Source organism: Sebastes fasciatus, chromosome 9 (genome assembly GCF_043250625.1).
Source record: "Sebastes fasciatus isolate fSebFas1 chromosome 9, fSebFas1.pri, whole genome shotgun sequence".
In the NCBI taxonomy this organism is placed as follows: domain Eukaryota; kingdom Metazoa; phylum Chordata; class Actinopteri; order Perciformes; family Sebastidae; genus Sebastes; species Sebastes fasciatus.
Genome location: NC_133803.1, coordinates 21,043,558 through 21,068,568, shown reverse-complemented (window position 1 = coordinate 21,068,568; position 25,011 = coordinate 21,043,558). Strand labels below are relative to the sequence as shown.

Genomic DNA, 25,011 nt, shown 5'->3' with positions numbered 1-25,011 from the left:
ACGTCCTCAAATGTCTTGTTTTGTCCACAACTCAAAGATATTCAGTTTACTGTCATAGAGGAGTAAAGAAACCAGAAAATATTCACATTTAAGAAGCTGGAATCAGATAATTTTTGCTAGTTTTCTTAAAAAAATTCCCCTAATTTTTTGTTCGAGACGTGATATTTTGTTGTTTTCACATTAGACTTGAAGATTCAGCAGTACAGAAAAGTAAGAAGAGAGAAAATCGTTAATGCTGAATGGCTTTACTGAATCTTTCTAGTTTGCCAATGTCTTTTAATTTATTAACATCCAGTCCTGATGAGGGGAAGAACGCTGAAAGCATCATTTAATGATGAGCTGGTAATAAATTCATACACCTCAGGAGCAACTCTCAACAGTCACGATTTTGGTTTTCACCACGTTCCTCCCAAATATACCCAGAATTTAAAAAGGAATAAATTGGTTTCAACAATTTTGCACCTAGATGTTATGTTCCGACAAACCTTTATGTAGGAACACTAATGGACTGCTAATCAATCATGCAGTAAAATAAACACGGATAAAATCAAAGTGCTATTTGTTTTGCATTCTCTGCAGCTCTGTTTTACTCTGCTGAGGAATAATGGTGCTCTCAACGCCATCATTATATGATGAAGAACCAGTCAATGTGTCATTCACTGTTTGTGTTGTTTTCTGTCAGTGTGGAGTGTGGGAAACGCTGCTTGCTGCCTTGGAGATCCTCATCAGGGTGCACCACCCTCATCAGGTCTTCAACATCCGTCAGTTCCTCAAGGCGGAGGTGGTGCACCGCTTCCTGCTCACCTGCCAGGTGTTACAGGTAGGTCATAGTCACCAAGCTTCTGTAACAACACCCGTTATCGCTGCAGAGACTGTTACCGACCGCATTATGTTTGTCTTAAGGAGCATCGGGACGAGCATCTGACCGCCATCCCCCAGGAAGTCTGTCTGTCATTCGTCAAAATCATCCAGGAGGTGCTCGGGTCTCCCCCGGACATGGACCTGCTAAAACTGATCTACAACTTCCTGCTGGCTGTTCACCCACCTACCAACACCTACGTCTGCCACACTCCATCCAGCTTCTACTTCTCACTGCACATAGGTGAGGAAGCAGTGAAAGCAGCACCTCTGTATCAAAGTGGCATTAATTTAACACACTGAGTTCTTTGATGTCTCTTTATTTGTCAGATGGGAAGCTGTACCAGGAGAAGGTGCAGTCCATTATGTATCTGAGACACTCCAACAGTGGAGGGAAGTCTGCCAGCAGCTCTGTGGTGTCACTCTCCCCGACTGTCTTCGCTGATGCTCCCCATGAAGGTACAGCTGTTTCAACTATATTACACTGAACTTAAAGCTCTCAGAGGCATCCAGCACAGTGAAGATGATTAAATACAAGCCTTCAGTTTGTTGCTTTGGAATGAAATTATAAATAGGAAGATCAGCAGTGCTTTTGTGAGTGTATGTGCCTCTAAAAAATGTTTTAATGTTTAGAGCTGTATCAGCCCTGTTTTCTCTCTGCGATTAACTACAGTCACCAATTATTTTAAGTACATAATGTAAACACCATTACTTCTAGGAAAAGCTGATGCATGAGCATTAGGTCAGTATGTGTTTGTGAAACTCCCTCTTTACCATAGACACATTTTTGTCTTTTTTTTAGGGGGGCACAGGAGGTCTTTAGGTGGTCTTTAGGGGGAGATAGCAGGTCAACAGTAGATGTCACATAGAAGTGGTGTACATCATCTGAAAGCTGGGAGCCTGAAGATTAGTTTGATATGCTGCTCAAATTAAAAAGCACTGTGTGTCAAGTTGTTCTAGTCATAAATCATAAATTAAAAAAATATGAATTAATTAAAAATGAATTGTAAAAGTTTATAAGAACATGATGGTGGAAGTATATGATGGTCATCCCCATACTCTATTATGTCTCATAAGTTGTTGCAGCAATTTTTTGGTTGACACCATTTGTTACATAGATTTGGTGCTGAATTTAACCATTTTTTTATCATTCGAGAATTGATCAAAATGATAAAAAAACAAATCCCTCCAAAATACCACATTAAGACACAAAGACTTTGAGGAACACCATAGAAAAAGCCATGCTGGGATTTGGTATCAAAAACGTTTGACATTTGGAGATTTCTGCAAGAATTTCATTTTTTGGCGATTAGAAGGCCTCGCACTTCTGTTGTGTCAACTGCTCACAAACCCCCTTACTGTCAATCTACCTAGGAAAGCCATCCATCCTCTGAATGCTCTAGATCTGTAGTTTGTGATTGTAAAGTTTCATGAGGCTGTGATTATCTTAGAGGTCACCACAGGTCATTTTATACAGTGATGTAAAAATTAAAAAAAGGAAATGGTCAGAGGTCAAGAGACCCCTATGAAAATCACCAGTTTTTCGTCGCCAAAATGTAGTGTATCTTCGTAGTGTTATTTAGTTATCTTCCCGACATGCTAGCATGACGTGGTTGGTAACAGGGGACTCCTAAGGTTTTTCTAGTTTCAAACACCATTACTTCTAGAAAAGAAGCTGATGCATGAACATTAGGTCAGTATGTGTTTGTGAAACTCATAATCTTCCTGTCTTTTGCTTTAAAACAGATTTAATCTAACTACTGGCCTTGACAATAGTTCTTACAGAGCCCTTCTTTATTATACTGTACATCTTATATATCTTCCTAAGACTCATTTTACCTATTTTACCTGAGCTTTTTTTATTGTTCTACTCAGTTTTATAATTATGAGCCTCTTTTGTCATCATAATATCTTGTAAAGCACTTCATGATGACTTTAGGAAAGGTTTTATAAATGAAATATGCTTGGCAGTGATACTTGCAACTAGGGCTGTGCAATTTAATCTAATTTCAATTACGATTTTGGCTTCCAACGAATATGAAAACAAGATAATCAACATAAAATGATTGTTGTGCCGCATGAAGCTCTCGTTTTGTCTTGTGTTATAAATCCAGCACACCCCTTTCCTTTACAGCAGCTGCACTTTCGTTTACCATGCTTTGTGGGTGTGACTTTTTTGTTGTCATCACCATTCATATCTATACAACCAATGTGTTTATGACTAAATTCTTTACAAGAGCACAAAGTTCTTCATACATTTAGCCTCTTAAGTTTGCTCTCAAAGTTCACCAGATTGATACATATCATTCTAAAATGTAGCTACAAACTTTTCTCCCTAAATACATGTTTCCAAAGTCAATGACTAATCATGTTAAGTAATCGTGATCTCAATATTGACCAAAATAATTGTGATTATGATTTTTGCCATAATTGAGCAGCCCTACTTGCAACAATACAAATACAGCCCTTTGCAGCCTTCAGTTATAAATCTAATAATATTTAAGTGCTGAATCATTTTGTTCTGTTTTCCAGGCCATCTCCACGCTCCTTCCCCTGAACATGGAGGTGACGATCAGTCATTACGCCCACCTAGTCTGGCACCGTCTCCGTACTCCTCCCCTCTACTGACACCTCGACTCGGACACGGTGGCTCAAATGAGGCAGGTGAAGGTGACGGCGTCTCCCTCGCCTCTCAGCAGGCTCTTGGCAGCACAGAGACGCTAAAGAAGGGCGGAGGGGACGAGCAGCTCCTGAGCAGCTGTGAATCGGCCAAGACGATCTGTGAGTCTAAGGACATCGGTGAGGGAGGGGCCCTGCGCACTCCTTCCATCAGCGTGGAGGAGGAGCGGGACGAGGCGGCAGAGGTGGACAGCCTGGCAGAGGGCAGCGTTGGGGTGACAGAGTCCGACGACAGGTTTGACTGGGCCAGTGACGAGGCGCCGCGCCGCCCTGACAGCCTGAAAGGCATCCAGTCCTTCCAGAGGAGCCACAGCAATCTGGCCAGTCTGGGCCTGGCCTTCCCGGCACCAAACGGCTCGCTGGCAATCGGCCGCTGGCCCAATTCAGCTGACCGGGGCTCCATGCCTGAAGACTGGGAGAGCTACACCTATTCTCCTGGCTACGAGAGGGCGCACAGCAAGACTGAGTCCAATGACAGGTATGCTGCCATAGTACCCTTTAACAAGGCATGCTTTTTTCACATACAATATTACAGTATCTCAAGAAAATACTCACCAATAAATTATAATATTAAGTCAACCCATACCAAACCTTGGCCAATCTATAAATAACTTACAGTGAGCACTGACAGTCTCTTTCAACATTTGATCTAATTGCATGTCAATGTGGGTTTTGTTCTGGTAGATGAGTCCAAAAAAGATAAAGAGAAGCTGTGTAGGGATTTGCATAATCTAAATACAGCATTCTGGTATGGTAATAATCCTTAGCCAACTTTGAAAATGATTTGTACTGCAGTGACAGTTTCACTTTATTTCTACCTGCCAGCCAGCTGCCGACTTAAACTGATAGGAAATTAAAAAAAGATTTATTCTTTGTAATTCTGTTTTCTCACCAAAGTCACCTTTGTTTTTTTATTAGACACAGTGTGGGCTGTCTGACATCAAGTCATCTGATTGGATTTGTTGAGGAATTTTAAGCTCTGCAGAAAACATTTAAAACAAAATGACTTAAATCCAAATTCATGGCAGGTGTTGTGTGTTCATTGAAAAAATAGCTTCTTTTCTGACTGATGTAAGTTTCATAACAGGAAACGCAAAATATTCACTCCCAGTTATCAAACCAATTTTCTATAGCAGTGGTTCCCAACCTTGGGGTCTGGGTCCCCCTTAGGGGGGCACCAAAGATCACAGGATTTGTCTGCTCTGAGTTTGTCAAAATTAGATTTGCACATGAACTGTATAACTAAAATCATAATAACACACTTACTGGATAATGCATACTAAAGTCTGTGTATAAAACTATTTAAAAAGATATATTTTTTGCTACTTAATATGCCACATTCTGCTTAAGCCCGATATTTATGCACAGCTTCAGATAAAGATCAGGCTACACTAATATTATTAGTATTATACTATTTGTAGAATTAGATTCAGTGGTGGCTGCGTAGGATTGTTTCCGACTCGTGTGATCCAAACATTTCAAGAAAAGTCCAAAAGTCAAAATATATTAAAAAAAGAAAATTCACATATTTTACATATTCTGCTGTAATCCATATTTGTTGGCGTTTCAAAAAAAAATTATTTCACTGAGGTAAAAAAAATATTTGCTCTCCCGCTTTCCGTACACAAATCTAACAACACCATAAATTACACTTATTTAATCATAATAACAAAAAGTCTATTTCGGCTCTAACACTATTATAGTAAATTAATTAAGTCGTTACCAAAAAAGATCATATTATGTATCTGCATTCAATTGGCGAATCCTAACCTCATTAAATTATTTCACATCCTGTATAACCTAAAATTATATTAGAATATACAGTTTTATAATATGTCATTTTGAGCACTGATAGAGGACATTCAGCTAGCTGTTCATGGTATTAAAGTCTAAGCTGTGTTTCTCAGGTCCAGCACTGAGGACTGTCTGGTGCTGATCTGCTGTGGACTCTATGATCTCCTGAGGGGCATCTTGCTGCTGCTGCCTGACCTCATGCTTGAGGAGGTGATGGACAAGCTCATCCAGCCAGAAGCGCTCATTGTCCTGGTCAACCACTCGTCACCTCTCATCCAGCAAGGCGTCATGAAGGTTGGTTCAGTATCCTCTTTGATGAGTCTTTGATGGTCAGCAAATAACTGCCCCAAAATGTGAGACTATTCTGTTAAAGGGATAGTTAGGGTGTTTTGAAGTGAGGTTGTATGAGGTACTTGTCCATAGTCGGTGTATAATCTACAGTAGAGGACGGTCCCCGTGCCCCCAGTTTGGAGAAGCAGACAGGATTTACTCCACAGAACCAAAGCAATGTACTGCTGTGGATGAAGCTGGCAGCAAAATGTATTTTAGACACCTAAAAGAAAGGCTCACCTAAATCAATCAAAATCAGTTTAATTGACGCTATATTTAGAATATTTCCACTTCAAAACACCTGAACTATCCCTTTAATTTTCTGTGTTAAACATTTTATCCCATGGTGCCTCAAGATAAAAGAAAAGAAGAGAAAAAATATTATACTCTGAAATCGGTGCGAGCTTGTTGGCAAACTTTCACAATATATTGCCAGTGTTAAGACTGTACTGAACCTTTCTGTTACCTTCTGTTATCTGTTATCTCTCCTAGCTGCTGGATGCATATTTCAGCAGAGCCCTCAAGGAGCAGAAGGAGAAATTTCTAAAGAACCACGGCTTCTCGCTGCTGGCCAACCAGCTGTACATCCACCAGGGCAGCCAGGGGCTCCTCGAATGCTTCCTGGAGATGCTGTTTGGACGGCCGGTGGGCCTGGAGGAAGAGTGAGTCCAGAGACAGCAGAATATTATGCATAGGACTTTCTACTGTATGAATAGATGTCTTTGACACTATTTTTTCTCTTGTCTGTATTTCTTTCCAGTCTGGACCTGGAGGAAATGGAAAATATCTCACCCTTCAGAAAGCGCTGTATCATCCCAGTGTTGGGTCTTATTGAGAACTCCCTGTATGAGAACTCCTTGGTGCACAACATCCTGTGTATGCTGCTGCAGCTCCTCAACGCCTGCCCGAAGCTGGCAGACATCCTGCTAGACCACGGGCTGCTCTACGTGCTCTTTAACACTCTCTCAACCCTCAATGGCATGGAGAACGGGTACGGCTGCCAGAACAGAGGGCGATTCATTTAAACACCTCCATGGGCTCATGGCTTTTGTCTTGAACCTTTGAGCCGTGAATTGAGTCATTAATCCTCTCACTGTTCATTGAACTGGTTTATACGAGTGGTAGTCTCACTTCCTGTGCTTCATATTTTCTTTCTTTTCGTGTCCTCCCTCTGCAGTATTCCCCTGAATGACTACAAGCTCCTGGTGTGTGACATCCAGCAGCTGTTAGTAGCGGTGACGATTCACTCCTGCAGCTCTTCAGGGTCCCAGTACTTCCGCATCATTGAAGACCTCATTACCTTGCTGGGTTTCATGCAGACCAGCAAGATGCGTCGCACACAGGGTGAGAGCTGGATTTCTAAAATTCAATACGCATGCAAAATACATCAGTGTTGTCATCGACTGTGCTCTGCAGTTCTGGATGATATCAAGCTCTGCTGCAGAAAAAGAAACTGGGCTGTCACTTTCATTATCTACAAATGCAGAGCGGAAACTCATTTGAGCAAAAACATAATTTGAGAAATATCTCACATCTCCATCTTCCCACTAAATAGTTTTCTCTCATTTCTCCTTAAATTTGCTCTCTGACAAGTATCTCTCCCATCTCTTCCCCATTAGCGCTTATTTCTCTGCTATTTTTATGTGATATAATCATTCTGTGATCACAGAAACATTACAAAGGCATTATGGCTCTGTACGAGGCACTCTTTATTTTTGGTTGTTCGTCATTTTAGTAATTATACTCGACTGTATTATTGCCCTCATTGGGCCGCCTTGATGAACGCCACTAGTTTGTGAAGAAGTGCGTGTTTGTGAGATTTGATCATCAGCATAGTCGACTACCCCAAACTGCTATGTAAGGCTACCTTTTCTGCTCTGTTTGTGGGCAAGTTTCATTGATAAAAATGTTACCCAAAAGCCGTGTTGGACAGTTATGCATTACTGTAATATTATTACTTTCCCCAGTAACAAGTAGTGTAAGGAATTACAATTTCCTAAACAGTAGTTATATTATATTATTCAAGTAACGCTGTGTTACTAGAACGTGATTTGTTTTTTTGTGCCAGGTGTTGATGTGAACGTTTGGCAGGTCAGTATGCATCTTCGCATCGCGTTGAGTTGAACTTTGGTGAAGGGATGAAGATGCATGTGTGACCGTGCTCTGAGGGAGAGGAAGAGACAGGCCCGGTTCTATGAGGGTGCAAAAGAAAGTAATATATAGACTAACGTAATTAATTACTTTTGATACCAAGTAATAAGTAAAGTAATATTATTACTTTTTAAAGGAGTAAGAAGTAACAAAAGACTTATTACACTTCCTGAGTTGCCCAAAACTGCCCAACAGTAAAAAAAATAATATAAATCAGCAGATTAAATCCTAACACAGCTGCAGTGTCTGTAGTCACAGCATGGGACCTGAAAAATGAGAAAATATTCCCACAGCTGTCAACCCTGTGTCATTGTAAAGCCGTACAGAGACATAAATAAAGAAGAATGGTCTGATTTGAAGTTAGAAGCCAAAAAAATGCCAATAAAATCTAAAACAACAACTGTTGAACCTCTCATTTAATTGCCGATCGATGATGCACATCACACTGATACGGTGAACAGAATATGAACTTTACCATGGACCAATAGTGGACCATTGTGGATTATAGTCACATGTTTAAATTCAAAATGAATTCAGATTAAAGCAGGATTATTTAGTCAAACAAGTGGGTGGAGATAGGCAGACTTTCTGTTCATGACTAGTACGACAGGCCTGGACCACTTGTGAATCACGTTTGAACATAAGAGAAAATTCATGGATGAAAAGTAGAATAAAATGTATGAATGCCACAAGTTCTCTTAAATCCCTTGTATGAAGCTCATCGGCAGTCGCTAATGAGGCGCGTCAGGTCAACTTCTAACATGACAAAGTACATTGCCTCTTATTGTTTTTCCCCAGAGATGGCCGTGGCTTTGCAGTTCCGCGTCCTTCAGTCAGCGATTGAGTTCATAAAGACGACAGCCAATCAGGAGCCTCAGAAGCTGAGCAGCTCTGTAAACGCAACAAGCTCTCCGCATCACGCCATCCAGCAGAAGCGCAAGAGCATCGCGGGTGAGTGTTTCAAACTGATGCAACATTGGAAATCTGGTGTGCAGTTTTTGTGTTAGTGTCGAGGTAGAATTGACCACCATGTGTTTTCAGGCATTTCACTTCTTCTCCACCCTCACCTGTCTGTTTATTGATCCTCTCCTCGTCCCGATCTGAAGGTTCCATTGCCATGAAAGACTCCATTATTCCCCGCATCCCCAGACAGCACTACTGCTCCTATGGCCAGATACCCCTCTCCCCTCCCTTCAGCTTCCTGTCCCAGGACTCCCCCCTCCCCTCCCCCTCTGGAGCTCCATCCTACATGCTCCACTGTGACGCAGGTAGCTCGGACTGCGGTCCACAGCGGAGAACATCCTCCCCGTCATGGAGCATGTCTCCCATGTTTGCTGTGAACTCACCCTCTCTCCCGCACTCACCTCGGGTGTTAATTTGCCCAGTACCATCGTGCGCTACTGGTGCCTTTTGTGTGTGCATGTTTGAATGCTTAACTAAATCGGTGTTAAGCATTTTGTTAGCACAGATGGCACTTTGATTAGTGAATCATTATGAACTTCTCTGTGTTCAATGATTTATGAGATATTTGCATAACCTTACTCTGAAAGGAAAAAAGAATGTGTGCTTACTTTAGCGTACCGTCATGTGCGCCCATTTAGTGTTCTCACAACTGTGCATGTTCCTATGTTATGCTTGTAGGCCCGCGCCGGTTCTCTCTGGCCCAGACCGACTCTCTGTTGATGCGGATGCGCTCCGTAGCCAGCGATGAGCTCAACCAGATGATGCAGAGGAGGATGAGCCAGGAAAACCCCATTCGTGCCAGTGAGACTGAGTTCGTCCAACGGCTGCAGAGGCTTGTGGTTCTTGCTGTCAACAGACTCATTTACCATGGTAAAAAAAAACTTCTCCCACTTATCTATTCTATTATTCTCTATTTTCTCCTTCACCTTGCATGAGCGTTAAGTAAGGATACACCGATACTGATATCGGGCCGATACTGACTCAAATTGGATCGGGTATGGGTGACAATGGAGCCGATCTATTCAATTCAATTCTATGTTTGTATACTATATACATTATATACTGGAATTTTAACAAGGAGGGTGAAAAGAGGAGATGCCACGCATCTTCAACGTGTCATATCTTTGGGGTACAACACATGCTCAGTAAAAACTGATCTGCACTCGCTGAAATTGAGTCAATAGCAACGCATGACCGCAGCTCCAGTTACACTGCGCATGTGTCATACCCCAGAACTCAAAACATGTCCCAGCCTCTTTCAATGCATTAAACGGTTATACTTAAATTGTAATGACTGTTAATTTTGAAGATTTTTACCAAGTTGTTGGTGTAAGATTTATTATTTTGATAATAAATAACACTTCAGTAAAAGTATATCTATGTAATCATTTGTTACATTTTGTTTTACAATTTAGGAAATTAATGTTTACTTCCACACAGTGAGGCATACAGATTATTAATTAAACACTGGTATCAGATTGGTACTCGGTATCGACCGATACCCAAAGTCCAGGTATTGATATCGGGACTTAAAAAAGTTGGATTGTGCATCCCTATCTTAAACCAAACTTGGTGTCTAATCCTGGTTCTGTTTGAATGTGTCTCTCATTTCAGATGTGAGTCAAGACTTATTTGACCTGCTGAACATTCCCGACTCTCCAGACCAACCGTTTTTAACACCAGATCCAGGTGATCAACCACAGGACGAGGGCGGCTCCGCCTCTGTCCCACACTCTCCCACTCCCTTCACCCTGCCACCTGCCAGCAAGAAGAGCTTCCAGAAAGACATCCTCAAACTCATGATGGACGGGATCAAAATCAGCCTGGTATGACGACACTGAGAAGAAGAAGTAATTGCTGTATTGTGAGACCTTGTGTTGACGGTTGTGATCTCACAGGGCAGCACGGGTCGAGGAGGAGCCCCACCTCAGCAGTGGCGACGGATCCTATGGTCGTGTCGGGACACTTTTCGGGTCCAAATCGGCCGCCTTCTTGTGCACACACTCAGCCCTGCGCATCCCCTGTCTGACAGGAAGGAGTCGCTGGAGTTTGTGTTCGATCCCAGACACTTGGATATCCTGAAGGAGAGCCTCAGCCCGGGTCTAGAGGTGAGTGTGAAGGATATGAAGTCTATTTGTCACCATGCACGTCAACTTGGCTTTTGCTCACTGCCCAAAATGATATATTTCTGGTCATTTTTACCTTCCCGGTGCAGAAATTGTGTTGATTTCAGGGGAAAGTGTGAGTGAGCGTTCAGTATATTAGCTTTGCTTGTCATTTTCACTCCTACAGACAAGTTTTCCAGGAGGTGTCAGGCATTGGCTTTAAAATAACTGATAGATGTTTTCATGCTGCTTGCATTGCCACGGGAGTCTTTCACTCTTTCTCTAAGGCTTTACTGAGGGTCAACTAGCCGGATAATGCTTGTCTCCTGTTCATCATTGAATGTGACTTGCTCCAGACACAAACAGAAATTTAATCTGTGCTTTGTTTCACTCTCTCTCTCTTTCACTCAGCATGGACCGAAGTTGTCACTGTACCTGTATGAGATGCTGCACGATCACAAGGACAGCCTCACCAAAGACGAGCAGAACGCAGTGGGTATATTCATGACTTCGCTGAAGCTTTGTGGCCATCGCTGCATCCCACCCAACGTTCCACACAAACAAGACTTGCTCAAAGCCATGAAAGAGGTAAGTCCTACAAAGACAAAGAGTTTTTAAGCATTTTAGTCAAACTCAGTTTGCCTATTTGGCAGTTGAGCAGTATGAAATATCAACTTTTGTCCATAAAGTGCAGCTTGTCAGGTTCCTTATTAGCCAGAAAGCAAATGTGTCTTGTTTACTTGTATTTTTATTCATACAGGAAAATTTCAAATATGAATCAGAAGAGAAATCAAGCAAAGCGGCGTGGGAAAAGAAAATGGCCAACACTCAGAGGAAGTGAGTAGGGTCTTTTTTTCCCCTGATGTGAGATTGATGTTCTGTACAAGAAAATATTGGTAAGAATCACATCTTTGTTCAACCCTTCTATTCACTCCCATTCTCTCTTATTCCTCTGCAGTCTTATCCAGAGGCTGGATGGAAAGTCCAAGGACATTTCAAAGATTGCAGCTGACATCACTCAGAATGTGTCTCTGCGACAAGGCATGGAGAGAAAGAAAGTCATCCAGCACATCAGGGGACTCTATAAGACTGACCTCAGCGCCAGCCGACACTGGCAGGAGCTGGTGCAACAACTCACGCATGACCGGTAGGCATCGACTTTTATCTCTCACAGGGGCTCACACAATATTGGAACAAAGTACAATGATAAAATCGTTACTGTAATGCTGATTGTTATTCTAATGGTGATTATTTTTCTGGTCATTTTCTTGACTGTAGAGAAATTATATTCTAATGTGAAACAATTAGGTTACAGTTTATGTTTGAATAAATACATTTGAATAAGATAAATTATCTCCGACATACAGAGCACAAGGAATACCTTTAAAGAAACAGTTGTAAAGCAATTAAATCAAGCAAACTTTATGATCTATGCAGTTGTGCATCCATATCTGGGGAGGCAGGGCCGTAGCCGGGACTTAAGTCAAGGCTGAGAGTCTAGAGTCATTATAGCAGCTCTGTCAAGCTGTACTAATGGCAGCCAATGGCCTAATGTAACTCATGTGAATTTATACTCCTTCTTAGGATGTTAAACCCCCCAATTACCTGATACTATATTGTTATGAGTAGACAAAGTGTTTGAGAGGGCTTTAATGGTCTGTTTCAGTGCGGTTTGGTACGACCAGACATCCTACCCAACGTCCTGGCAGCTGGACCCCACCGAAGGGCCCAACCGGGAGCGACGGCGGTTACAGAGATGCTACCTCACCATTCCTAACAAATACCTGCTCAAAGACAGACGCAAGTCTGAAGGTAAAGAAGATACCCTTTTATTTATAGCAGTATTATAGCAAGTCTAGTACTAGAGTGTTTTGTCTCCTTTAGCATTCTTATTCTGACCTCCATGTCTTATTTAGACACAGTGAAGCCACCGTTGTCCTTCCTGTTTGAGGATAAGACCCACTCCTCCTTCTCATCCACGGTCAAAGACAAAGCCACCAGCGAGCCCATCAGGTATAATTTCTACTCCTCTGTCACTCTGCAAACCTTTAGTAAACATCATATCCCTCTTAGGAAGACAGGGTGGTCTGACATAAATGTCTCATCAGCTTGTGCTACATTGAGGCGTGTCTATGCTTTATTCAGACGGCGTATTTCTTGTATGAGAAATGTCTCTTTGTCCTCAGGTTCACCAGACGGTGCATCAGCGTCGCCCCCAACAGAGAAACAGCAGGGGAGCTACTTTTGGGTAAGACACTGACCATCTCTCACAGCTGCTCCATGCATAATATAGTCCGCCGGTCACACGGCACAAAGAGTAATGTGCTCTCTCTGAGGCACTAGAGAATATTTCTCTCCCTTCACACACAAGTGTTAGTTATTCAGCGGGGGAAGCTTTTGTTTGTCTTGTTCTTAGTACACCAAATCTCACTCACCCTGTGTTGTCCCACAGGGAAGTCTGGGATGTACTTTGTGGAGGACAACGCTGCTGATGCTCATGACAACCAGGTAAAACCAGAGAAGGCTGTTCAGGATTATTCTCTTCCAGAGGGTTATGTGAGTCCGCCTGGCGACTCAACACCGGATGTGTTTATGTGTTTGGACAGAGCCTTCATGGGGAGACCGAGGCACCCTCTTTCTCCTGGACGTACGAGGAGATCAAGGAGGTGCACAAGCGCTGGTGGCAGCTGAGAGACAACGCCGTGGAGATATTCCTCACCAACGGCAGGACCCTGCTGTTAGCCTTTGACAACACCAAGGTGAGGCAAAAACACAAGTCACTTGGAATAAAAATGGAAGACGCCATGTTGTGACTGGGAAGTTCAGGAAACAGATGCTGAAATGAATGTTGACATTGCTCTCGACTGGAAAAAAGGCCACTTCAAAAATAAGTTAAAAAGTGTTATGAGTTATTTTGACTAGTAATTAGACACATTTACTTGGTAAGATTTTGCGTTTTTGCAGTATAGTGTGTTTACTTCAGCTGTTTCATTTCATTATTGCAAAGAACAGATTTTTGCTATCATCCATAACAAGACTACCCAGCAGATCACAAGAGAAAAAAAATCAGTCCATGTTTCATTTGAATATAAAAATGTAGCTACACATAATGGACTGTGATGGAAATGACAAGATGAAAGAGCTCAAAAAAAAAAAAAGATGTGTGAATAGACAAAATCATGCAGCTGGAAAATATTTGAGTTAATTATTGAATTACCTTTTTGTTATTCTGCCTCTGCCAGGAATCAATCATGATGATAAGATACAGTACTCTCATTCTCTACAGGAAAAACACTGCTATTATTTCACACTTTTTACTGCAGGTATTTCCAATGCAGAGGAATCAAAGCAAGTACAGAACTGCTCAGCACATAGAGGCCAAACAGATAATCTGTTGTCTTCAGATTGTCTGTTGACTCACAAAAACCTTTCCTAGAGAACAGGCAAAAAAAAATCCCTTTGCATTAGACTAATATGTATTTTTTTATTAAAGGGATAGTTCTGATTTCTTTTAAAGTTGGGTTGTATGATGTTTGGAGAAGCAGGCAGTTACCGTACCGCACAGAACCAAAGTAATGTACTGCTGTGGACGGGGCCGGCAGCAAAACACATTTTAGCCACCTAAAAGAAAGGTTCACCTAAAAAAATCGATATCAGTTTAAATGTACGCTATATTTAGAATATTGTACTGCTTTACCTTGCCGTGAGACTGCCCTTTCTGACGGGGAACTGAAGCTGTTATCTGTGCTCTCTTCAAAGCCACCAGACTCCATTGACAAAAACAGTAATTTTACTTTGCAGAGCATGGGAGACCACTGCCTCGATTAGTTTGTTTGTGTTAATGTGTGACTTTGGTGAATCCGAATTAGATTAGGAGAAAATGATAGCAGGCTAAGATGATCTACATGGTAAATGTTATACTTTCTTAACATCAGCATGTTCCTGTTCCTCCTAAGTACAACTTCACTTAGCCACTAGCATGGCTATAGACTCTGTTAAAGTTTGTTGTAATGCATTATATGCTTTTATTGATAGTCGACAGTTAAGACATGACAGGAAACAAAGGTTTCACTTAACATTACATTACATAGACATCCTGACACTAGAGAAGTGAAACATCTCATGGTTCTCCGTGTTCCCGCCGTAGTTCCGTGACGACGTCTACCACAACATCCTGACCTCTGACCTGCCTAACCTGCTGGAACACGGAAACATCACGGCGCTCACTCAGCTGTGGGGCTCGGGTCAGATCTCTAACTTCGAGTACCTCACACACCTCAACAAGCACGCGGGCCGCTCCTTCAACGACCTCATGCAGTACCCGGTGTTCCCCTTTATCCTGCGAGATTACACCAGTGAGACCATCGACCTGCAGGACCCAACCATCTACAGGTCAGTGCTGGTCGGAAGCTCCTCTAATATGAAAGTCCTTTGAGGTATTTAATAAGAACATTTGATTATATAATGTTATGAAGATTAGTCTTAGGCACTGTTTGTACATGTACCTCTTCTGTCATTGAGCTGGATGACAAATAAGGTCTCTCTGAAGTCAAGACTAATGACACGGGAGCAATTTATAATGAGACAATTTTCATTTATCAAACAGTTGAACATCATGGTTCATTTGTGCTTTGCTTATATCACGCAGGAATTTAATCAAACCCATCGCAGTCCAGTCAAAAGAGAAAGAAGACCGCTACGTGGATAATTACAGGGTAAGGCATGTTGTACATTTCAGTGTGCGTTTCCTGAGTGTATTGGATGTTACGGTAAGAAAACACACGTGTGTTTGTTGTGCAGTACCTTGAGGAGGAGTACAAGAAGGGCATTCGTGAGGACGACCCCATGCCTCCCGTCCAGCCTTACCACTACGGCTCACACTACTCCAACAGCGGCACCGTGCTGCACTTCCTGGTTCGAATGCCTCCTTTCACCAAGATGTTCCTCGCATATCAGGGTGAGTCACACATTAAGTTTGTCTGTATTCGTAACCGTATACTACTAGTAGTATAGTACTATAACAGTGTAGTACGTGCTGATTTGGCCAAAATGTAGCATGCAGTATGCAAACAAAAGCAAAATCTACAGTATGCCAAAAAATACCTGGATGTTGTATTGATTTGGAAAGAAATCTCTAGTACGGACCAGTGTACCTCGCCTACTGTATCCCACAATGCAAAACGCTGGAACGGTACAGCCTATGGTCACAACTACAGCAGCCAAAAAGGGCAAGTTTTTTACATTTACAGCCGGGCAGTCACACTCACAGACCCCGCTATGAGCTGGTTGGAGCTCTCTTAAGAGACCGGTCTCGCCAGTGACTCTCACAGACCGGCTACAGAGTGGCGAGAGAAAGAGCGATACCTGATGAGACAACATGACCCTTTTTAACATTACTCTAATATTTGTAGGGAGATCATGCCACTGTTTTGTTGCTGTAACTGAAAAAGCAGTTTGAGTAAATGTTGTTGAGTAATGTTTTATATTTACCGTCTTCCTGATCCCTGTTTGTCTTTCTTCACCATGAGCTGTTAGAATAAATTGTTTAAGGGGTGGTGGAGCTAAACCTGCAATATCTTAAACAAATCTAAACAGACATTGGTCATAAACAAACAAACAAATAAATAATTGCAATAGTGGCTCGAGGTTTTATGTCCAGTGCTTTAAGTGCGGTTTCGTACACAACCTTTGACTAAAGGAAGAAAATCAGAAGAAAAAAACTGGAGTCTCCAGCTGCATTGTCTTTTACAGTATCTTTAGTTTCTAAGCACTGTAAATGTTAACTGACTGACAGGTCAGTGCTCTTTAAGAGCAGATCATTTTCATACATCTCCAAAAAGCTTTTAGCAGCACCTGTCTGCATTACATTGACACCTCCGTCTTGGTTGATGCCGAGGCTTTTAGTACTGAAATGTTGGAAAGTCCTGATCTCAGATCAGACTGAGCTGCATCACTTGCATTAGCAATGAAAGGTTACTTCATCTTTATACTTCTCTCTGATCAACTCCTCGCCCTTCCCTTCCCCTTCCTTTTTCTATTTCTTCCTTTCTTGTTAATTATTTTTTCATTCATCCGTCTCTCTCCTCTGATCCTGCGAGGCATCTTTTTATGTGATCCTAAATGTATTCAGCCAGCGTGGTGTCTAAGGTCATGAAAGGGGATCTTTTCAATCAGTGAGTTGAATCTGTAATTAGATTGTCTTTGGCCTCAATCAGACCAGAGCTTTGATATCCCCGACCGGACGTTTCACTCCATGAACACCACGTGGCGCCTCTCTTCCTTCGAGTCCATGACTGACGTGAAAGAGCTCATCCCAGAGTTTTTCTACCTCCCAGAATTCCTAGTCAACAGAGAGGGTAATTATTTGACACACCATTTTATACCTTTATGGATTTTTCCACATCTTATGTATTAAAAAAGGATTTTTTTTTTTGCTTTCACAGGTTTCGATTTTGGTGTTCGTCAAAATGGCGAGAGGGTGAATCATGTGAATTTGCCGCCGTGGGCCCGCAACGACCCGCGTCTGTTCATCCTGGTCCACCGGCAAGCGCTGGAGTCGGATCAGGTCTCCCAGACACTGTGCCAGTGGATCGACCTGGTGTTTGGGCTCAAGCAGAAAGGCAAAGCAGCTGTCCACGCCATCAACGTCTTCCACCCAGCTGTAAGTAGCTGCCTGTTTTACATGTGATAGAAATTATTGGGAAAGTTGTTGTAGCTTACTAGGGCTGTCAATCAATTCAAATATTTAATCGCAATTAATTGCAAATTAATTGCACATTTTTTATCTGTTCAAAATATACCTTAGAGCGAAATTTGTCAAGTATTTAATACCCTTATCAACATGTGAGTGGACAAATGTGCCTTATGCAAATAAATGTATATATTTATTGTTGTAATCCAATTAACAACACAAACAATGACAAATATTGTCCAGAAACCCTCACAGGTACTGCATTTAGCATAAACAATATGCTCAAATCATAACATGGCAAACTCAAGCCCAACAGGCAACAACAGCTGTCAGTGTGTCAGTGTGCTGACATGACTATGACTTGCCCAAAGCTGCATGTGATTATCATAAAGTGGGCATGTCTGTAAAGGGGAGACTCGTGGGTACCCATAGAACCCATTTTCATTCACATATCTTGAGGTCAGAGGTCAAAGGATCACTTTGAAAATGGCCATAACAGTTTTTCCTCGCCAAAATTTAGCGCAAGTTTGGAGCGTTATTTAGCCTCCTTTGCGACAAGCTAGTATGACATGGTTGGTACCAATGGATTCTTTAGGTTTTCTATTTCCATATGATACCAGTATCTTCACTCTGGCTTTAAAACCGAGCCCTTGACAACCACCAAAAGATCGATTGTGTTAATGCATTAAATAAATTAGTGGTGTTAAAACGAATTTGCATTAACGTGTTATCGCATTAACTTTGACAGCCCTATTGCTTACATAAGCTTTCATATCATTTTTCACAGACCTACTTTGGCATGGACGTTTCGGCTGTAGAAGACCCGGTGCAGCGACGAGCCCTGGAGACGATGATCAAGACATACGGACAGACGCCCAGGCAGCTCTTCAACGCCTCTCATGTCAGCAGGGCCGGCCCCAAACTCATGATGGAGGGGGAGCTGCCGGCAGCTATGGGCCTCCTGGTTCAGCTGGCCTTCAGAGAAACCCGAGAACAGGCCAAAGAAATAGTTTGCCCGGTAATCTGCTCTCTGTGGTGGTGGTAGTGACTCTGACAGGAATGACTTAATATAGATCGTCCATGAAATGATCTGCTGCTCAACCTGGAAATTTCTTCTTCGTCCCCCACAGAGCCCACTGCCATGGATCAAAGGTCTGAAATGGGGCGAGTACGTGGGCTCGCCCTCCGCTCCAGACCCAGTGGTGTGTTTCAGCCAGCCGCACGGGGAGCGGTTCGGATCCCTGCTGGCTCTGCCGACGCGAGCCATCTGCGGTCTGTCCCGCAAGTTCTGCCTCATGATGATTTACAGCAAAGAGCAAGGTAGGAAGTCACTCACAAGTCAGCCTGGATGGTTTGCACAATGTCCTGCTGACTCCATTAACTTTATGTTCTCTGCTCTGCAGGTGTCCGGAGCATGCACAGCACGGACATCCAGTGGTCGGCCATCTTGAGCTGGGGTTACGCAGACAACATATTGAGGCTGAAGAGCAAGCAGAGCGAACCACCTATCAACTTCATTCAGTGTTCACAACTTCACCAGGTAAACACCAGTTAAACTCTCAAGCTCAAAAAAATAACAGAGCACCTGTTAGTGAAAGGAATTACTGGTCTCCCGTCAGTGTTACGCAACTCTACCCTCGGATCGACCAATAAGCTGTCGTTTCCTCCGTCTCTCGCTCTCCTCCAGGTGACCAGCTGCGCCTGGGTGCCCGATGGCTGCCAGCTATTTACAGGCAGCAAGTGTGGAGTCATCACCGCCTACAGCAACCGCTTCACCAGCACCACGGTGGGTTTCCATGGCGACGTCCCCCTCTAACCTTCCGCCTCCACATCAACACCCAATCCACCCACCCACCTCCCATTACCCCTCCCCACCCTACCCCTCTTTCACCGTGCTCTAAACGCTCAGCTTCATTAGTCACATCACAGTTACCCTTGAAACACATTTCCAGCGAGTCTACAAGTGGGATTAGAGGTCCGGGAGTTCAGTCATCAGAGAGGCTTTCAGACTTTCATCGGTCCCCACCAATAGGCATCTACATTTCCTCTTTTCTCTGCCTCTGAAGGGGTGTTTCAGTAGCAATTGATTTGTGCTGTTCAGAAAATCCTGTTGGAGATTCATTAATGGAGTTTTTTAGGAAACGGTAAAAACCGAGATACCTCATCCTTGACTACTGTAACATTTACATGCACACTAATAGTCCACTGTTATTCTGATGGGTCATGTAAAAAGCATATCCTGTTTGGATATTTTCCAATTAAGACTTGTGGGATATGCCGATATTATTCAGGTTTTAGGAGCATTCTTTGCGTCTCAATCATGTTTTTTACGGCAGTTTGCGACACACGGCTTCTTGCCTGTTTACAGCCAGTTCTGTGCATTGCACACATGGATGTATAAAGAGAACTGGATACAGCGTTGTAGGTGGGCGCCCGTTCATTCCTATGAGAGTTGCTCAGTGGTGCATGAAGCCAAAATGGCTCGACTACGGAGTGATAAAGTACCCGGATCATCCGGCGATCTTCCACATCCATTTGGCTCATAGTGCAGGTGCAGTAGCGTTTTCTTTAACTCCGCCTCCCAGCCCACGGTCCAGCCTCGGTCTGGGGATCATTCACATGAACAGAAGAAGGGAAATAACTCTGGATTCGGCTATTAGTGCATTTTACAACTTTAAGGACCTAATGATTTAAAAAAGGGCTATTCAAGTGTTCATACTGGGAAGTTGATTTACCTAAAAAAAAATTATCTGCCTAGTTACAGACGTTTCTTTCCCAACGTGAGTCTATGGGAAAAAGTATTTTTGGGCCCAATGGCATCACTTGACGGACTTGGAAGTTGTAGTACCAACGTTTGGCCACTAAGAAATGTTGCTTCGTAGGTTTCTGGATATGTGCAAAAGGAGGTGGCTGAAGGAATGAAAGAGGAAGAAGTCTGCCACCAGTAATGTTAAACGGAGTATGCACGACTACATGTAAACGGAAATATTAGTGGAATATTCGTTATTATGCCTCCGCGCCAGTCTTTTTCAGTATAAGGACAAAAACTATTACTAATATTTTGTGTATGTAAATGTAGTCATTGAGTCACATACAACTATTCAGATCTGTATGTCCTCTGTTCTCTAACATGTGTCTTTCCATAGCCGTCAGAGATGGAGGTGGAATCTCAGGTTCACCTGTACGGACACACCGGTGAAGTCACCAGCCTGTTTGTCTGCAAACCGTACAGCATCCTCATCAGTGTCAGCACAGATGGCACCTGCATCCTCTGGGACCTCAACAGGTCAGTGTGTTTGTGAGACAGGGCTGTCCCCAATACCATTTCTTCAATAGCAATAAACAGTGAATTTTCAAAAGCTTCGGTCGGCGGACTGTCGTGCACACGCAGGACCGGCGTGACCGGAGGAGTGCTTCAATCTAGGGTTGCATGATTTTGAAAAAATATCAAATTGTAATTATTTTTATGATTTGTGATATTATAAGGAATGATAATTCTTACATCATTATTCTCATTTTCATTGAAAATCATATCGAAATGATTATGGTGTGATTTTTGTTGGGATCTGTACCAAACAAAGATGTTTTGTTAAGTCTGTAGAAATATGATGTGTAGGCCAGGACATCTCTGCAGCACCACAATATTTAATTTAAGATGGTATTTTGACACACATTTCACATTTAACAAATATTGCAATTTCCTCCTCATCTTGTGATTTGAAAAATGCAGTAGGCCATATCGCAATTTTGATCAAATTTCGTAAAAATTTGCAAAATAAATACGAATATCCGAATCCAAAAATTGAAAACCGAATACCTACCCAATGAACGAATAACCTAATAGTCGAATAATAAGAAGCTAAGAAGAAAAATCTTTAATAATTTCTTTTCCATGTCTTTTTATGCGTGATGACAAATCTAAAGTAAAGTGCTGCTCTGTGTTTCTTCAGACTCTGTTATGTACAAAGCCTGACAGGCCACAAAAGCCCAGTGACTGCAGTGTCCGCCAGCGAGACCACGGGGGACATCGCAACAGTTTGTGACTCAGGTGAAGACCGCTCCGCTCCACTCCACTCTGCTCTGCGTCCTCTCAGACTTTATCACATCACTTATCCAGACTGACACAATGTTGAGTTATGACACATGATTTCTGTGTATCCAGTGGGCGGAGGAAGCGACCTGCGTCTGTGGACGGTGAACGGTGACCTGATCGGTCACGTCCACTGCAGAGAGATCATCTGCTCCGTGGCGTTCTCCAACCAGCCGGAGGGCGTGTCTGTTAATGTCATCGCCGGGGGGCTGGAGAACGGCGTCGTCAGGTGAGCAGGAACTATTTTTTTTTTCACGTTCATGTGCTTCTTTTCTTCTCAGGACTCTGAATTATTAACACTTTTTATGTCTGAAATATGTTCAGGTTGTGGAGCACCTGGGATTTAAAACCAGTGAGAGAGATCACCTTTTCCAAGTCGAGCAAACCCATCATCAGGTATCTAATCAGCGCTTCAACTAGGGCTGCAGCTAACTTTATTATTATCATTGTCAATTAATCTGGTGTAATTCTGAGGTGAATACTGATGATAATGTCCTCTCCTGCGCGCTTCAGCCTGACGTACTCGTGTGACGGCCACCACCTCTACACCGCCAACAGCGAGGGCACGGTAATGGCGTGGTGTCGGCGGGACCAGCAGCGCATGAAGCTGCCCATGTTCTACTCCTTCCTGAGCAGCTATGCCGCAGGCTGACTGTGTGTCTGATGTTTACTACTGTCCTGTTCTCAGCAAGAGGAGCCCCCCCCTCTTCCTCCTCCTCCTCCTCCTCCTCCTCTCTGCACTGACAGGGAGGAGGACGCATCAGCATGGCCTCAACCTCCCTGAACCCTCCATAACTTTAAACTAAAGCCATCCCCAGCTGAGCAAACTCTACCCAGCATCAAGAAATGATCATGAAAATAGCATTATATGAATATAAATATATATTTATAAACATACTGAAGTGGAATGTTGGGGGTAATGGATGAAGATATGGCCGCGGCTGCAACAGACACTTTATATACAAAATGCATTTCTGAGAGTGTGTTTGGTTTGTTGAGTCTTTTTGTCATTTTTGTTTCTTGCTGTCGAGGTTTTGTTGTGCAGAGATCTTTGCCTGATGTTGATTTTTTTGCTGTTTCCTGGTAAGCTGCTATCGTCTGGCCGAAGCCGGACCCAAAGTGTGAAGAACCCCGTCTCTCACGTCGGCGGATCTCCCGCAGCGCGTCGTCTGACAGATTGCTGCCAGAGCTCGGCCAGCGTCTCCTGCTGACGCTGCAGCAGCTAGGAGGGAGGGGAGCCCCTCCTTGCGTCTGTCACCGGGAGACGTCCCGCTCTGTGGGAGTGAGACGCCGCTCTGCTGAGCTGTCTGCTCCACTCAAGTCTGAACACTAGAGTCACGGCCCTGCATCACTTTGTATCTGCGCTCAGCGGAGGGACGGGGGCGACGTCGGAATGAGTCGTTCCTTGTGTTGCCTGTTTTTCTGTCCTACTTTTGCATGCTAGAATGATGCTGACTGTATGTATGTGGATGAGACATTTGCTGTCATGATACTCCTTTGTGAAGGCCTGCCTCAGTTGAACCTGTCTTTTTGCAATGAGAAATGTTCGTTTATTTATTAGAAGCGCCACGGAGGCTCATCTTTCCTTCTCTTGTTTTTTACAGACTTGCTTCTCAAATGCACTAAAAACCTTTTCACTACTTAACATAATTTGCTGAAATTCTGAGAAAGCAATTAACAAAACAGCCTGAAGCTGAAGGAGGAATCTCCTGAATGCCACCTCGCTGATCTACAAGGCGTGCTTTAGTACCTGCGCAGCATTACAAGAAGGGTGTAGTAGGAGGGAGGGCGTGGTGAAGAGCATCATGTCCAGCAGACTGAGGTTAAAGCAGTTAGCGTCTCCTGCACTGATGAGGTTTACAGCTTATTTCAGAATCTTAAACACTACACTAATCAGTTCAGCAAACCACCGACCAAACGTTTCTTTCCTTTACCCACCCATGGGTCCATGCAGCTATTTTTTACATTCCCACTTAACCTACAGCACTTTCAGTTTGTCTGTTAGTATGTGTGAAATGGTAGTGAAAGCACTTTTTTTATCAGCTACCATTTGATTCAAGAACCGTGGTCTTAACATGAAATGAGCTTTGATTTAACTCCACTAATAAATCTAATCAAGAAAGCAATATCAGACACGCAATAGATCATTTTTGTTTAACTCAGATGTGAAAGAAAAGTTGTTTTTGCCTTTGTGTCGACTGCAGCGAGCCCTCTGTGATGAAAACTGATGTCTTAAAATTCACACTTGGGTGTTTGACTTGTTTACAAGAAAGGGAATATTTCTTCTTATATCATGACGTCATTCCTTTATTGGTGTTATTTGTTTTTTTTCTTTCTTCTCAGCCCCTCTGGACCCTCGTTGTGTGCAGCATCAGGCCTGCACAAGACATGATGTTACTGTGTTTGTTTACTGTGTTTCATGCTTGCATGTGTACATACATTTCCTCCTTGAAATTTATAGAAGTGCATGAGAACCACAAGTTTTTCTTTTCTCTCGAACATCCACATTTGAGATTGTACGAATGTTTTTCCCTCCTTTTTTGAGAAAGTGGCAGAAAGACGAGAAGAAGAAATCGTGATAATGGGTGTTTTTTTTGTGCTTTCTGACACAGAAGGAAATATATTTTTTCTGTTGATAACTTAAGCTATGCATAATTTAAGATCATTGTCATTTAATTGACCTCTCTGGGCTGGTTTGGCATCATGGACTGATTCTCAAAGGACATGTTTCTTTTTTGTTTGTATATATGTGTGTGTGTGTGTATGTATGTATGTATGTATGTATGGACAAACCAAGTGATGAGTATATTATAAATATATAAATATATATAAATATTTGAAGAAATATGATTACATCTTGTGTCCATTTGTGTGGTGCGTTCAGGGGGCATCTAAAGCGAGAAGCACAAATTAGATTAAAGGGGACATATTATGTTCATTTTCAGGTTCATACTTGTGCTTTGGGTTTCTACTAGAACATGTTTACATACTTTAATGTTTTAAAAAAAACTTTATTTTCCTCATACTGTCTGCTTGAATACACCTGTATTTACCCTCCGTCTGAAACGCTCCGTTTTAGTACATTTCAATGGAATTGCAAAGGAATGGCAACAGAATTGCGTTGCTAGGCAACAGCTTCATTCGCATACACTGCAACAGACTAGGACACATTTAGAATATTTATGTTTAAAACCTTGAAATGGTCTAAATATTGTAGATTTGTGACATCACATATGGACAGAAATCCTGACAGCTTGTTTCAAAAGCTCAGTTTCTGAATATGGGCCGTGTATGTTTCTCTTTGGACTAAGTTTTTCATTACTTTCACAGTAATTGTATACAACTTAAAG

General features: G+C 42.6%; 1 protein-coding gene across 9 annotated transcripts in view; it reads left to right on the top strand.

Annotated features, from left to right (window-relative positions):
- Window positions 1-24,511, top strand: part of lyst (lysosomal trafficking regulator) — a 74,939-nt gene extending 50,428 nt beyond the window's left edge. For 8 of the 9 annotated variants that reach the window (XM_074646600.1, XM_074646608.1, XM_074646607.1 and 5 more), the window contains 34 exons: window positions 683-820; window positions 904-1,102; window positions 1,189-1,317; window positions 3,391-4,015; window positions 5,445-5,625; window positions 6,154-6,323; window positions 6,422-6,652; window positions 6,839-7,005; window positions 8,611-8,763; window positions 9,454-9,645; window positions 10,390-10,601; window positions 10,674-10,883; window positions 11,292-11,468; window positions 11,641-11,717; window positions 11,839-12,027; window positions 12,547-12,692; window positions 12,797-12,893; window positions 13,067-13,128; window positions 13,333-13,388; window positions 13,487-13,639; window positions 15,028-15,272; window positions 15,529-15,595; window positions 15,681-15,837; window positions 17,096-17,236; window positions 17,324-17,541; window positions 18,359-18,589; window positions 18,702-18,891; window positions 18,975-19,111; window positions 19,259-19,357; window positions 20,718-20,857; window positions 21,522-21,619; window positions 21,734-21,890; window positions 21,986-22,057; window positions 22,175-24,511. In XM_074646600.1, the coding sequence (XP_074502701.1) occupies window positions 683-820; window positions 904-1,102; window positions 1,189-1,317; window positions 3,391-4,015; window positions 5,445-5,625; window positions 6,154-6,323; window positions 6,422-6,652; window positions 6,839-7,005; window positions 8,611-8,763; window positions 9,454-9,645; window positions 10,390-10,601; window positions 10,674-10,883; window positions 11,292-11,468; window positions 11,641-11,717; window positions 11,839-12,027; window positions 12,547-12,692; window positions 12,797-12,893; window positions 13,067-13,128; window positions 13,333-13,388; window positions 13,487-13,639; window positions 15,028-15,272; window positions 15,529-15,595; window positions 15,681-15,837; window positions 17,096-17,236; window positions 17,324-17,541; window positions 18,359-18,589; window positions 18,702-18,891; window positions 18,975-19,111; window positions 19,259-19,357; window positions 20,718-20,857; window positions 21,522-21,619; window positions 21,734-21,890; window positions 21,986-22,057; window positions 22,175-22,313 (5,655 nt within the window). In that variant the 3' untranslated portion in view covers window positions 22,314-24,511. The remainder of the gene's footprint in view (window positions 1-682; window positions 821-903; window positions 1,103-1,188; window positions 1,318-3,390; window positions 4,016-5,444; window positions 5,626-6,153; window positions 6,324-6,421; window positions 6,653-6,838; window positions 7,006-8,610; window positions 8,764-9,453; window positions 9,646-10,389; window positions 10,602-10,673; window positions 10,884-11,291; window positions 11,469-11,640; window positions 11,718-11,838; window positions 12,028-12,546; window positions 12,693-12,796; window positions 12,894-13,066; window positions 13,129-13,332; window positions 13,389-13,486; window positions 13,640-15,027; window positions 15,273-15,528; window positions 15,596-15,680; window positions 15,838-17,095; window positions 17,237-17,323; window positions 17,542-18,358; window positions 18,590-18,701; window positions 18,892-18,974; window positions 19,112-19,258; window positions 19,358-20,717; window positions 20,858-21,521; window positions 21,620-21,733; window positions 21,891-21,985; window positions 22,058-22,174) is intronic. The other variant, XM_074646603.1, reaches the window with a different exon arrangement.
- Window positions 24,512-25,011: the final 500 nt, after the last annotated feature.